Raw genomic sequence first — 14,665 nt, 5'->3', positions numbered from 1 at the left:
GCCACTGGTTGGATGGAGCATGAGACTAGAGGCTTGGGAGCCTCTGTATAGATTTTGGAGGATGCATGGAAATGTGTGGGTGTCCAGGCAAAAGCCTTCCAAAAAGGCAGCACCTCATAAGAAACCTCTACCAGGGAAGTGCAGAAGGAAAACACGGAGTTGGAGCCCCCACACTGGAGGCCACCATCATGCAGACCCCAGATTCATAGACCCCACAACAGCTTGTACTGTCAGTGGGGAAAAGCTACACGCACTCAACACCAGCCCAGCCCATGAAGGCAGCCCTGGGGCATAAACCCTGCAAAGCCACAGGTGCAGAGCTGCCCAAGGCCTTGGGAGCCCAGCCCTTACATCCGTGTGCCCTGGATGTGGGACAAGGTTTCAAAAAGGGTAATTTTGGAGTTGTAGGATTGAATGACTGGCCTTCCGGGTTTGGAGTTTCATGGGGCCTGTAAGTCCTTTCTGTGTTTTGTTCTTACTGGCAAAATTACTCCTTTTGGCTGGGAATGCTTACCTATTGCCTGTATAAGCATTGTACCTTGGAAGTAGTTAACTTGCTTTATATTTCAGAGGTTCATGAGTCTAAGGGTCTGCAGCCTTGTGTTGGATGAGACTTTAAGCTTTGAACATTTGTATAAATGATGAAATGATGTAAGACTTTGGGGTATTGTAGGGAAGGTATCATTGTCGTTGGCAATGTGAGAAGGACATGAGATTTGGGCCAAGGACAGAATAATAAAATTTAGCTCTGTGTCCCTACCAAACCTCATGTGGAATTGTAATGGGGAATGTTAAAGGTGGGGCCTGGTGGAAGATGATTTAATCATGGTGGAGAGTGGGGGTTGGAAGGTGGGAGATAGGGAGAATGGGGCGATTATGTTGGGGGTGAGGGGTGAAAAATGATGGTGGCATGTGGATCCTTCACAAATGATTAAACATAATCTCCTTATTTCTGTCCTGACAGCAGTCCCCCAGGGAGTGACCACATCACACATGCAGGGTCCGGGGAGCCTGGCCTGAGACATGCCCAGTGCACTGAAGGTGCACCTGAAGCCCACTCCACCTGATGCCTCCACAGCCCTCACAGGGTCTGACCTCCCAGCATGTTCTTGCCTCTTCCTGCACCCCAGCTGCCCACCTTGCCTGTTCCCTGAGTTCCTCCATCCTGTCCAGCAGGATGGGATGGACAGGGGGACAGCCTGTGTGCACATTTCTTGGCAAGTGGGAGTGGCACACCATCTCTGGGAGGCACCATGGTTCCTGCCAAATCTGACCCCAGGACTCTGTCCTTGAGGTGGTTTTACCAAACCCCAAACCCAGAACTGCGGTTGTGGCTCAGGGGTCAGTACCTGCTAGTGCCAGGACACTACTGGGAGGCTGGGACCTGACCAAAGCCCATGGTGTCTCTGACCTGAGGACAGGGTGTCTTGGGACTATAAGGCCAGGCAACCAATGGCCATTGGGTCATAGGGGTTCAGCCCCAATATTTGTCCTTCCCTGGCTCCTTGTGATTCAGGGCCATCAGGGCCCTGGAGCCCAAGACTCAGCATCCAAGGTCTCCTCCAGGAATCCAGGCAGCTCAGCATACTTTATCGCGTGTCATCTGAGAGCAAACATGTAAAATCAGATGCACAGAAAAATGACTCAAAGTGCTTACTGACTAGAAGAAATCTAGGAGCAGCAAGAAGGTAATGCGGAAAGGGAGGGACCTCCATGACTAGTGTCTGCAGAGCCAGGGGTACAGGTGCCCAGTGCTGTGGCCTGGCACCAGCTGACTCTCAGAGGGTGGGTGGCACACTGTCCTTACCCAGAGGACAGAAGGCCTGGTCACCAGCTTTTCTACCTGTCCCTGTAAGCATCACATTGCTGGAGGAGAATTTCATCCCAGAGCTTGGACCATCCTTAGCTGAGGGGCTAGGGCTTGTCTCTTGGTGACGTAAATGAAAAAACAGGTCCAGATCAGAGTTCCTGACATTGAACACTCATCCATTCTTTGAATCATGGGAGGGGAGGCCTGGTACTAGGTGGACCTAACCTCTTTGAGGAACCACAGAGCCCAAGGCTGGAAACCTCCAGAATCCTCCACCCCCGATCCTCCCTGGGACCCCTGTGTCCTGTCTCACCGAGCTCTCTCTCCCCGGGGACCCTTGTGGCCTGTCTCACCGAGCTCTCTCCCCGGGGACCCCTGTGGCCTGTCTCACCGAGCACTCTTCCCTCCGTAGATGTCTCGGCTGCTCTGTGAGGGAGTTCCCTTTCAGGTGTGGGGCAGGGCATGGCCACTCCTGCTGGATGTCTAGATGGTGGAAACCAAGGGCCTAGGGAAATACCAGGTACAGCCTTTCCACGCTCATCCAGCGTAGGACAAACAGGCCAGGCGGTGTCAGGAGCCCAGATCTCCAGCTGGAGGAAACATCAACCCTGCAGTGGGAACAGGGGCCCATTGTACATCCTAGGCACAGACACCACAGGTAAGCTGGGCTTGGTACCTACCCCTCCCCGGATACAGAAAGAAGCCAAACGAGGAGTTTTGTGCAGAATGAAGCCTCCTTCCTTCCAGAAGCACTGCTGACTGTTTGGCGGTTGCCATTTGTGGCAGTGGGCCTTTTGTTTATTCTGAGGTTGGGCTGGTTTCTCCCCTTGGCCCTGACCTACAGATTATAAAGGAGAACAGCGAGAGGTCCCCAGGAAACATCCACAGATGGCATTGGAAATAAGTCACCTTCTGAGAAGCATGTCATGTTCTGGGAGGGCTAAGGCATCGAGTAAGGCCTATGGGGTTGGAGGATCCCTGGGCAGGTGGGGCAATCCACAGCCTTGGGTTCTTCCCATGGGAATCGGGAGGTCCTGAGGCAGAGGTAGTGGTCCCACAGGAGGAGTCACAGAGCCACCAAGGGCTCTTCTGGCCCAGGGAGCAGTCAACACCATGGACTGAACACCTGCTGGGCTCAAAGTCCTGGTCCAGACTGGGGCATGTGGGGCCAGGAGGGAACTCGGAGTGGAAGACAGAGAGACAAGTGTGCTAAGAGGGCAGCCGTTTCTGGAAGTAGTGTGATCCAGAGATTTTGGCTGGGAAGGGCTTCCAGGGTTTCATATGTGTTGTGGAGTTGCTTCCTCTCCCCAGCCTCACCCTGCAGAAATGCCAGTGAATATGTTGCCGCCATCTTGGAGCTCAGTGCCCTCATAGTGTAACGGCAGCAGCAGATCTGCCTGTGCACGGACTTCCTGTACTACCTCATTCCTGAGGAGCAATGCTTCTGCAGGGCCTCTGACTTGGTGCACAACTTCAGACACCATCATCCTGGAGCAGTACTGCACCCTCACTAGCCAGGGTGTTGATGACTTCCTCAAGGCCAAGGCCACGTTCAAGGCTTCTGACTTCATTGAGGCACTTGTGCTGAGAGAGGCGGGCTTCTCCAGGATCTTAATTCAGGAGGTAGAATGGAGCTTGGGATCAAGCATCTGATGAAAGAACTTGTACTTCATCTGGAAGGCTCTGGGGAGCCATGGAAGATGCTGGATAAAGGTGTGACAGTCAGATTCTTCTTAGAGATGACTGTAGAAGGCTGCCTAGGAATGAACAAGAGCCAGGAGACCAGGGAGGGAGCTTGTGGGGCAGGTCTGGAGATAGCAAGGGAGGGATCCTGCTTGGATGAAAGGTCTTCAGGCACTGTCTCAGGTTACACTCAGGTGCCCTCAGAGCTAGTACATTCAGAGTCTTGCCTCCAGGATGAAAATGGGAAGGAGTTGTCAGACGAGGACATAGAAATGGAGGCTGGCATATTCATGAATGCCGGTGGTGGTCTCGGTGTGGGACTACTGTGGGAACAGGGGTCCTTCCATTCAGGGATGTGGTGGATGGACCCTACATCACTCCATTCTGCCCTTCTTTTCCCTCCTTTCATTCTCCCAAAAGCCTCAGTGCATGAGTGCTGTTCATCCTCTGGTGCTGAAGCAGCCAAGGGTCACAAGCCTGCCTGGCTGCCTCTGGGTATGACAGCAGAGCCAGTGGCCTCTACTGGATCCTGTACAACTTCACAAGACACCCAGACACCGGGAGTGCTGCCAGCATGTGGTGCAACAATCCTGAGGGACCACAGTCCTGAAGACATTGAATGGTGGGTGCAGGGCCTCATGGCCTGTTCCCCAGCCCCTCTCATTGGCTCTGGTCCAGGTGGTGAAGGGGGAAAATGTTTTTGTCAGTTCTGCTATGATTGCCTAGCAAGAAAAGGAGCAGAGCCCAGGAGCAGTAAAATCAGTTAGTAAAGTCAGTTTTCTTTTCTGAACTACATTTCTGCCATCTGTAAGTTGAGGGGAATTCCTTCTACCCTACGAGGCTGCTTGGGGAATGACTGACAGTGTGTGTAGAGCAGGTACCACCAGCAGGCATTTGGTGTCCAGACCGCTCCTCTTCCCTCTTGATTTTCTGACTGCATTTGCATTTTGTTCCCAAGACCTTCACTCCCCTTAATTTTGCTCTTCCCTCTGATTCCCACCTTATCTTCTATCCCATGGATTCACCAGGATCTGAGTGGGTAACAGTCATGTATGCATGTGTGTGTATGTACATATACCCTGTGTTGGTGTTGGAGTGTGGTGTGTGTGTGTGTGTGTCAGAGAGAGAGAGAGAGAGAGAGAAAGAATGTGTGTGAGAGAGAAGAGGGAGAGAAAGAATGTGTGTGTGCATGAGAGAGAGGGGGGGGGAGAGAGCAATAGAGAGAGAGAGAGAGGGAGTGTGTGTGTGTGTGTGTGTGTGTGTGTGTGTGTGTGTGTGTGTGTGTGTGTTGGGGTCACTGAGGGACTGAAATTCTCCACCCCAGGCTGTGCTCATTGCTGGAAGTGCTGTCAGGGCCCTTGCCGTTGACCCTCCAGGTCTCATTCTTGCAGTGCAGGCAGGGCATTCTGGAGGAATCATGCCCTTGGAAGAAGCCCTGAGAAGTGACTGGTAGGTAAGAGTGGATAAATACCCAAACTCCCTTGCTCTGGGTAGGATGACTCTGAGACACATGTTCTATGCTGTGTCTCAGAGGTACCCAGCAGGGCTGAGTCCTGACTGACCACAGTGGAAATTTTCTTGATGAAGGTCCCTTTAACTGCTGCATTCCATTCCTGTTTCAGTTCTCCACTCCTGTACTAGTGTTTCCTGCAATTAGTACCCTAAGGAAGAACTGGCAGCATAATTGCTGTCCTAGAGTCATCCCCAGATAAAATTTTTATACTTGAATCTTTGCCTCAGGATCTACTTCCAGGAAACTCAAACTAAGACACACATTTTTATTTCAGCTCCTCCAATCTTCATAGACCTGTCACTGTGCTGTTTTTACCAAAAATGATCATGAGGATCAGAGAGGGAAAGTCACTTGCCTAAAGTCACACAGCTGAACAGTGGTGGAGTTCAACTTTGACCATGGGCTGTCTGATCCCAAGGTATATACTTGTTCCTCTCCCAAGAGACTCCTCTCTTATCAGGCTCAAATGAATGAAAGGAGGATGTTAAAGGTAGGATCTCTGAAGCCTGTGCCAGAGGAACCCCAGCTCATTGCTGGCGCCTGTGTTCTCATTCTTACCTCATTAAGAGTAAAGTTTATTGAGTTTATTAAGTATCTTTAGTGAGAACTGGGACCAAACAGATTTTCTGACTCTAAAAGAGATATTTTTACAGGAACAGATATATACCTATAAGTATACAGACACGCATACACGTATTTCTTTACTGATCATAATTCATGTCAATTAGTCCTTATTAGAATGTGGGATGTATAAATGTAAGATAATTTTGATGTTAAAATTGACAGATACATATTTAAATAGTCCTAAAGGAATTTAATTATTTTTCTTTTAGAATTTTCCATTTTTAATGTTATTTTTATGAGAAACTATGTAACTTTATTGATAATACATGCAATAACCCTTTGTTTTTCACATTGAAAATACAATGTATTCTGCAAATAATTAAAGCCTAATTTTGTATTAGCATTTTAAATTTTCAATCTTTTTTATTATTATTATACTTTTAAGTTCTGGGACATATGTGGAGAATGTGCAGGTTTGTTACATAGGTATACACAGGACAGGGTAGTTTGCTGCACCCATCAACCTGTCATCGACATTCGGTGCTACATTAGGATGTGGAGAAATAGGAACGCTTTCACGCTGTTGGTGGGAGTGTGAATGAGTTCAACCGTTGTGCAAGACACTGTGGCGATTCCTCAAGGATCTAGAACCAGAAATACAATTTGACCCAGCAATCCCATTACTGGGTATATACCCAAAGGATTATAAATCATTCTACTAAAAGACACATGTGCACGTATGTTTATTGCAGCACTGTTCCCAATAGCAAAGACTTGGAACCAACCCAAATCCCCATCAGTGATAGACTGGGTAAAGAAAATGTGGCACATATATACCATGGAATACTCTGCAGCCATACAAAAGCATGAGTTCATGTCCTTTGCAGGGACATGGATGAAGCTGGAAGCCATCATTCTCAGCAAACTAACACAGGAACAGAAAACCAAACACCACATGTTCTCACTGGTAAGTGGGAGTTGAACAACGAGAACAAATGGACACAGGGAGGGGAACATCACACACTGGAACCTGTCAGTGGGTGGGGCGCTAGGGGAGGGATAGCATTATGGGGTTTAATAATTTTAAAATTCAATTCTATTGAAATTTTTACTCCAAGAAGCCATGTGTTTTTGAGAGCTAATCCTGATATATTCAAATCTTAATGACTTAAGTTGATGGAGCGAACTTCTTTTAAATTAGTGATTCCCCAATTTCCCTGACTGTTGGAATTTCCAAGGCATGTTGAAAACACAGATTATCCAGACTCTTACCTCTGCAGATGTATTTAGTGGTTCTAAAATGGCACCAAGGGACCTGGATTTTTCCCAGGGTCCCTGTGTAATTCACACTCATGAACAGGCAAGTTTGGGAAATAGTGCCTTAAGGAGATTTTTCACTGAGCAGTCTTCATTTGAAATGAAGATCATTTATCTTCTAATACCCATGCTTCCTCTTTCTCCTGCTCTCTTTATCTCCTGCTGTCTTTCAGTTCCTAGAAGCTTTAATTGAATTACAGATCCTAGTATATCTGTACCTACTAAAAACCACACTTCTGAAGCGACATGGCCACCAGAAGCCACAGCTAGTCTGCCATGTAAAAAAGGAAAGGTTCATGTGCCCTGAGGGTACAGGGGTGAGAGGCAGGGGAATGGAGACCCCCACAGCCAGCAGCAGTGGCCCTCATCACAGCCCTCTGGGAGATATGAAAGGAGGTCAGACGGTGGACAGTAGTCTTGCCTTCGTGCTATAGAACACGTTGTTAACACCAAAAAAGCTGATCTCTTCTAGGGGAATGGTGAAAGCTGATGCTAGCACTTGTGCTTTTTGTTTGTTTGTTTGAGATTGAGTCTTGCTCTTGTTGCCCAAGCTGGAGTGCAATGCATGATCTCAGCTCACTGCAACCTCTGCCTCCTGGGTTCAAGCGATTCTCCTGCATCAGCCTCCTGAGTAGCTGGGATTACAGGTGCCCGCCACCATGCCTGACTAATTTTTTATTTTTAGTAGAGATAGGATTTCGCCATGTTGGCGAGGCTGGTCTCCAACTCCTGACCTCGGCCAAAGTGTTGGGATTACAGGTGTGAGCCATTGTGCCCAGCCTGTGATTTAATTTAATTTAATAATTGCACAGCTTCAAAATGACAGCTAAGTAGCTGACATAAAAATGAAAATTCTGTGTACTTTGATGTTAGCAGGCTTAATATACAAACCAGAATATGATGAAATTTTTCTTAATCAAACTGAATAATTTTCACATAGGCAGGCCATTGGCAGGCCATTCAGCATCTGGCTTATGTTTGGGCCAGGCTGGGTGCTTCATAAAAGTCTGGAGGGAAATACAGAGGCCAATTCTCCATAAGCATTAGACTCAGAAATACCTTGCTTCCCAGTGAAAAGTTTAAATTGACTTTCCCGCCACCTTCATCAAACTGAGGTTGGTCAACACTTATCACCACTGCCACTGGACACTTTGACTTCCAATTTTGCTACCTGCTCTACAAAGATACCCCCTTCCTTCCTTTCCTGCATTCTCCCTACAACCTCATCTTCTTTTGAGTTCATCCACTCTGTCTCATCATTGTCCATCTCTGCTTCCCAAAACCTTATATAGTACAGAAATTGACCAATCAAGATTACAGTGTCGAAGAGCATCCGTTTACTGAATAAGGCAGCTGGCTCCTGGGGGCAGAAAAATGATTAGACACAGAGATAAAAATCATAATCCCTACTCTCCTGGATTCACTGTCCAATGGGGAGACAGACACATAAGCAAATGCAACTTGATAACTACAACAGTCAAGTGAATTATATAATCCCGACTGGAGAAAGAGAGCAAATGTTATCATAAGACAGTGTGTCCAGTACTTACTCTCTAACAGATTTCCTGATGAACGTCTAGGCTTGCCAACTTGTTGCATAAGAAAATTGGAACATGGGGGAGGGGAAGTACGTATGCTTCTTGGTATTTCAATCCATAAATGCATAAATAATGTAACTATTAATGATATCATCATGTTGATTCAATAAGTTTGAAACCAAAATTGAGAGTCATCTTTAGAAGAAACTGTGTATGTGTCTATGTGTGTACACATGTAGATATACACATATTGCTTTCTGAAATTTTCAATGACTTTGTGCTTCTTCTGAAGCAATTCAGGTTTAGAATTTGAGATCCATGGGTCAAAATATCTTCCTGAGTGTACTGAAGAACATTTAGATTAATTTCAGACATGTATTTTGGTTTACATAGTGTTTTTTATCCATACTAACTTATTTACTGTGTTTAAAATAAATTGAGAATAACAGCAGCAACCCTGAGTTGAGTGAAAGTCCTGAGAAGGGCATTGCCCAACCAGTTCATGTGCATGTTTACACTAATCTCCTGTCTGAACCTTGGAAGTGGCTCAATGAGCTAGCAGATGATCTCTTTGGCTGTATTACAAATGATACTTTATTTTTATTTGTTTCATTCATTCATTCATTCATTCACTCATTCATTTTGAGACAGGGTCTCACTCTGTCACCCAGGCTGGAGTATGGTGACGCAATTATAGCTCCCTGCAGCCTTCAACTCCCAGGCTCAACCAATCCTCCTGCCTCAGCCTCCTGAGTAGCTGGGACTACAGGTGCACACCACCATGCCCAACTAATCTTTAAAACTTTTTTTGTAGAGACTGGGTCTTATTATGTTGCCCAGGCTGGTCTCAAACTCTTGGACTCAAGCGATCCTCGTTCCTTGGCCTCTCAAACTGCTGGGATTACAGGTTTGAGCTACTACATGTGGCCAGAAATGACATTTTAAAACCAACTATTACCTATGCAGACATATGATGCTCTCCGGTTGTTTTATTTAAAAATGGGAACGCCTTAGGTTTATTGGCTCATTTTGTTTTATCAAAGAGCTTAAATGCAGTTGTGAATATTTCTGTTTACCCTCATAATAGCCTGAAAATTTACAACGAATATAATTATTGCCATTTTCACAAGTAGAATTAGAATAAGATAAAACAGTGGAATACAGGTGTAGCTAAGAGTAGCAGAGGTAAGCCATCTATAGAATATTAAAATTTCTTCCATGTGCATTGTTAGAAATCTATAAAACCAAATTTTTTTCATGCCTGTAATCCCAGCACTTTGGGAGGCCAAGGCGGGCAGCTTACCTAAGGTCAGGAGTTCGAGACTAGCCTGGCCAACATGGTGAAACCCCATCTCTACTAAAAGTACAAAAATTAGCCGGGTGTGCTGGTGGGCGCCTGTAATCCCAGCTACTCAGGAGGCTGAGGCAGGAGAATTGCTTGAACCTGGGAAGTGGAGCTTGCAGTGAGCCTAGATCACGCCACTGCACTCCAGCCTGGGTGACAAGAGTGAGGCCTCGTTTCAAAACAGCAACAACAACAAACAACAAACAACAAACAACAACAACAAAAAAAAAACCCCAACATTTTCTAATACAAGCAAACTCACTAAGCTTTATGAGGCTCCCATTCCTGCAAGTATTATCCTTTCCATGTACCCCAACATTAATGACAGCAACCGATACTAGCCATGTGACATACAATCCCAGCACATTGTTGGGCTCTGATGTTTTCTAGGAATTTTTTCTTTACAGCTGTAGTGAAATGAAGCTGTATTCCCTCAAGACCTGGTTTTTATAAACTCTCTATTTTTGCAGTTGAGGGAAAATAGTCTTAGGTCAGTCAATCCACTGTTGACCCAGAAATGGAATGAGGTAGGATTATTGTGAAGATGGAGAGGTGTCTGCAGCATCCTACACTCTTTCCCAGCTGCTAGGTGACCATATAATTAAAATATCCTTGATATTTCTGTGTAGTTTAAGTTGTTTTTAATTCTAGAACCTCTCAATCTTTCTCTATTCAATTTAAATGAAAAGGCATTTGAGTATCCAGAACACACTCAACACTCAGAAGCAAAGCAAGAAAAATGGAAACATAATGGTCAAGGCCCAAGTTCTCCCCCAGGATCAAATGAGGATTAATACTGAGAGTTGTGATTCTGAATAAGTCTTAACCTCATGAACATGTTAGTTGTTCAAAAATTTGTCATGTCAGCAAGGTGGTAACACTGAAGATTTCTACAATCGAAATAGTATAGTTATGTTCTGTTGTATAAAATAGAAATAAATGTACCACATTGATCAGCAAAATCACACTAGCATATTCCAACAGCTTAATTTTTAAAAAGTTATGTTATATTAATAATTTAACCACATAGATCTGAGCTAGAATAAATGTTACATATTTAATTGACTAATTTTTTTGCTCTCTTAGAGAGTTGTAGATAGATTTTGGGGTTATCAATCAAATGGTTCTGACTTTTTTTTTTGAGATGGAGTCTTGCTCTGTCACCAGGCTGGAGTGCAGTGGCACAATCTCAGCTCACTGCAACCTCTGCTCCCTGGTTCAAGTGATTCTCCTGCCTCAGCCTCCTGAATAGCTGGGATTATGGGCACACACCACCATGACCAGCTAATTTTTGTATTTTTAGTAGAGACGGGGTTTCACCACGTTGGCTGGAATGGTCTCAATCTCCCGACCTCATGATCTGCCCGCCGTGGCCTCCCAAAGTGCTGGGATTACAGGTGTGAGCCACTGTGCCCGGCTGGTTCTGACATATTTTTAAGAAAGATTAGGCTGATGCTATGGTAACTCAGTTATTCATGATACATGTCATCTTGAAAGTAGGAGTATTCAATATTCATGATTTTGAAGCTGTTTCAGAGTGCTATAATCACCCCACTTGACAGACTTCAGAATTCGTTGAAAATCTCTGGAAATAATTACCAAGTTATTATCACAGGCTCTAAACAGACCTTCAAAATGCATTACATAGTATTGGTAAAACAGATCGTCAGTCTGCCAAAAGTAGTCACTTTGATTTGATTTGCCTTGAATGAAATCTTTAAAATGTAAAGCTAAAGTCTTCAGGATCACTGCACTGGGTTTCTATGGGACAACACTGAACAGGGCTGCCACTGAAACACCTTGGATGAGAGGCTCAAACTCCCTGAACACAGCATCCAGCACACTACTGGGAGAATGACTGGGACTCAAAAATGTGTGCAATGAATGTACTTATGAGCTTGTTGGAGAGGAAGTAAAGAGGTTGTATGTAATTACCTCAAATTAGTACTACTACAGAATAATCAGTATTGGTAAAGTAAAAGTAGCACTAAAGTAGTACTAATAAAGTAGTACTAATAGCCCTACACTAGTAGTAGTAATAAAGTGGCATTGCTATTGATTCTATCCATCTATCTACCTACCTGTCTGGATGGGAGGGCACAGGATTTGACTGATAAGATAGGGCTTAGCAGTGAAAAGAGCTCATGTATGCTTTAAGCAGGTATGCACTCAAACTTGGTATCATGTGACTGTTCTGAATTCCAGAACCATGGCTAAAGGGTGGAAGTTTTGTTTGACTGTGTCTCACATTTTCCTTTTGGTCTATTGTCTAACACATGTTGCTAGAATTCATTTTACTCTACCTTTTATGTGCAGACAACGCTGTTATTGACGAGATCACACCCAAGCGGATCGGAGATTGGCCCAATACTTACACCTACACCAAGGCCTTGGGAGAAATGGTGGTGCAGCAGGAGAGCAGGAGCCTAACCATCGCCATCATAAGGCCCTCCATTGTGGGAGCAACGTGGCATAAGCCTTTCCCAGTAAGCCCACTTACCTGGATTCTGTGTTTTGCTTTCAAACTAAGGTTTTTCTAGCCCAATTATTTTCTGATGTCTTTCTTCTTCTCCTCAGGATTTATAGCTAAATGCAGCCAATCAAATATGAACGCATTATACTAGGGCAAAATCCCACTTTGGGATCATGAGGCTCTTTCTCGCAGTTACCCTGACTATCTTAGAGATCTTAAATTAGCTTCTAACTACTCTAGTCTCAAAATTCCCATGGGTGATGTTTTTATATCTTGGCTTTCCCACTATAGCTTAAACAGACCAGAATGTTCTTGATGGCCAACTTGATAGTATTGCAACTAACTGCCAGGGTAAACAAGAGTTACAAAGCTCACAGAAGGATCTCAGTTTGGGAATAGTAATTTTTTTTAACCTCAGTATACTGCTGTGTCCTTCTGAAAGTATTTTGAATTATACTGTCTTCTTCAAAGCAGGTCTGTGAAGCTTTGGGGGCAGATAAATTCCAGCTCCACCACTTACTGGCAATGCGACATTTTTGAGTTGTTCTTTCTATAAAACAGGACAGATACTACTTTGGAGAGTTGGTTTAATGAGACAATGTATGAGGAGAGGAGTGCTCAGACTCTAGTAAAAGGCGGGTCCCTACTGAAAAGGCTCAATTAATATTAGTCCCTTCATCTTCTCCTCCCATATCTCTTGTCTCCCATTATACACATTTCAACTTTTATACTGTAAGGTAAAGAGACATAATAAGGTCAGCTGAATGGCTTGGGGCTTAGGAAACAAACTCAAAAAGACATTTCCCTCTAACTACTCTTAAGCATAATCTTTCCTGTAACATCTTTAAGCAAGTCAACACACATTATTACCAATCATGTTTTCAATGTTCTCCTAAGGAGGCTAAAATCAGGACTGAGGTGGAGAAGTATGGTTGGCGAATTGCTTAGCAGATCATGGTATAAGGACAAGGTCCACCGTAGCCCTTAAGATGTCACAAAACGCTGCAAAACCATTCATGGCTCCTGCTATGAACAACAATCCTGGCCAAATTTTAATTATTGGACAAAGTGCACAAAATAGCCAATGCTTTGCCATTGATCTTTGGGATCTTAATAATACTGAATTAGATAGTTCTATTAGCTGGTGTCTCAGTGCCCTTGTTTGAAATTTATTGAGATTAGACTGCAGATGTTCCAAGATAACAACAATTTTCTAAAATGTGTAACCAATGGAAATCTTCTTTCTTTTAGGGTTGGGTTGATAATCTAAATGGACCTAGCCGACTCATTATTGCGGTATGTATAGGGATGAAGAAATAACTCTGAAATGTAGTGGAGGAATAGTAACAGAATTCTTAGTGCTGGCTTAGCTTCATTGATCCAAAAACGTAAATGCTACTTTACTATCAATTGAAGCATATTATTTCAACTATTCTGGTTATAATGTGAAGGCAGGATGAAATTATTTTTATTCTTTTAGAATTTTTTATCAGGAAAACAGGTAAACCTCTATCAATTACTATTTAAGAGTTCTATTTTGAAAAGTCTTTGAGAATTAAGGATTTTTCTTTTTTCTTTTTAAAAAAAAAAAAAAAACTTTTTTAAACTTAAAACCAGCAAAAGTCTTATAAAAATGAAGCAAGTAGCCCAAAAAATGCCCACCTGCCGCTCTATATACAGTAATGCAATATTTGTCACAGTTTTGTACAATATTATAAAAAATGTCGCAGACAGTACCAATTAAGGCCCTTATTTCTCATAGGACATCAAGCCTTATGACCTGGTGGGGTGGGAGGGAAGATGCCACTTAATTATTGCACCATTTTGAGAAACAGAACTCGTCAAGGCGAATAGTGGTCTTTTCCCACCTGGCCTTCAGTCACAGATGGGGGCTGGGGCGGTGGCGTCGTCTTCAGACCCTCTGTAGCCACACTGTGCCCTGCCCGCTTCTCTGGGTGCAATAAATACCGGTCACAGTTTGGGAGGGGGCCTTGCGCAGGTGGGCGGGGGCATCTGGGCTGCATGTGCCGCTTCCTGTACAGGGCAAGGTGGGCGGAGTGCCAGAAGGCGCGGTGGCACCAGTGGCCCTTAAATGGCCAGTGGCCCCTGTACTTGGGGTGGCAGAGCCATAGCTTGTCTGAGTGAGCAGCTTCCCGCTGCATCCATCCCAGTGGCAGTGGTTCGGCTTGTCACTTGTGTGCTGCGCGGATGTGCCTTCGGGTGAGATCTCTTGCTGTGGGGCTTGCCCTAGCCGCACAGGCATACATGGTGGTGCCTTTCCCAGGCCAGGAGCGGCCGCCACTCTTGGACTTGGCCTCCAGCAGCTCCAGCCGGGACGCCGGCGCCACCACGAGGAGACCGCGGGCGACTGGGGGTGCCAGGCCTAGGCCCAGGGCTGTGGCGGCGGCGCCAAAGCTACCGA

At 45.0% G+C, this 14,665-nt stretch overlaps 1 protein-coding gene across 4 annotated transcripts; it reads left to right on the top strand.

Annotated features, from left to right (window-relative positions):
* Positions 1-3,445: 3,445 nt before the first annotated feature.
* On the top strand, positions 3,446-14,665 carry LOC139356350 (fatty acyl-CoA reductase 2-like). 4 transcript variants are annotated; one of them, XM_071070155.1, is made up of 6 exons: positions 3,446-3,523; positions 3,914-4,115; positions 4,818-4,942; positions 6,458-6,537; positions 12,087-12,256; positions 13,495-14,665. In XM_071070155.1, the coding sequence occupies exons 2-6, from the start codon at positions 4,113-4,115 to the stop codon at positions 13,561-13,563; spliced, it is 447 nt and encodes a 148-aa protein (XP_070926256.1). In that variant the 5' UTR covers positions 3,446-3,523; positions 3,914-4,112; the 3' UTR covers positions 13,564-14,665. The 4 variants fall into 4 exon arrangements, with proteins under 4 accessions (XP_070926256.1, XP_070926255.1, XP_070926259.1 ...); XM_071070158.1 differs by lacking the exon at positions 3,446-3,523 and adding an exon at positions 5,281-5,424 and having other exon boundaries at positions 3,540-4,115; positions 4,818-4,946; XM_071070157.1 differs by lacking the exon at positions 3,446-3,523 and adding an exon at positions 5,281-5,424 and having other exon boundaries at positions 3,541-4,115.

The sequence above is a fragment of the Macaca nemestrina genome, chromosome 9 (genome assembly GCF_043159975.1).
Source record: "Macaca nemestrina isolate mMacNem1 chromosome 9, mMacNem.hap1, whole genome shotgun sequence".
NCBI lineage: Eukaryota > Metazoa > Chordata > Mammalia > Primates > Cercopithecidae > Macaca > Macaca nemestrina.
This window is presented reverse-complemented; position numbering and strand designations above follow the sequence as displayed.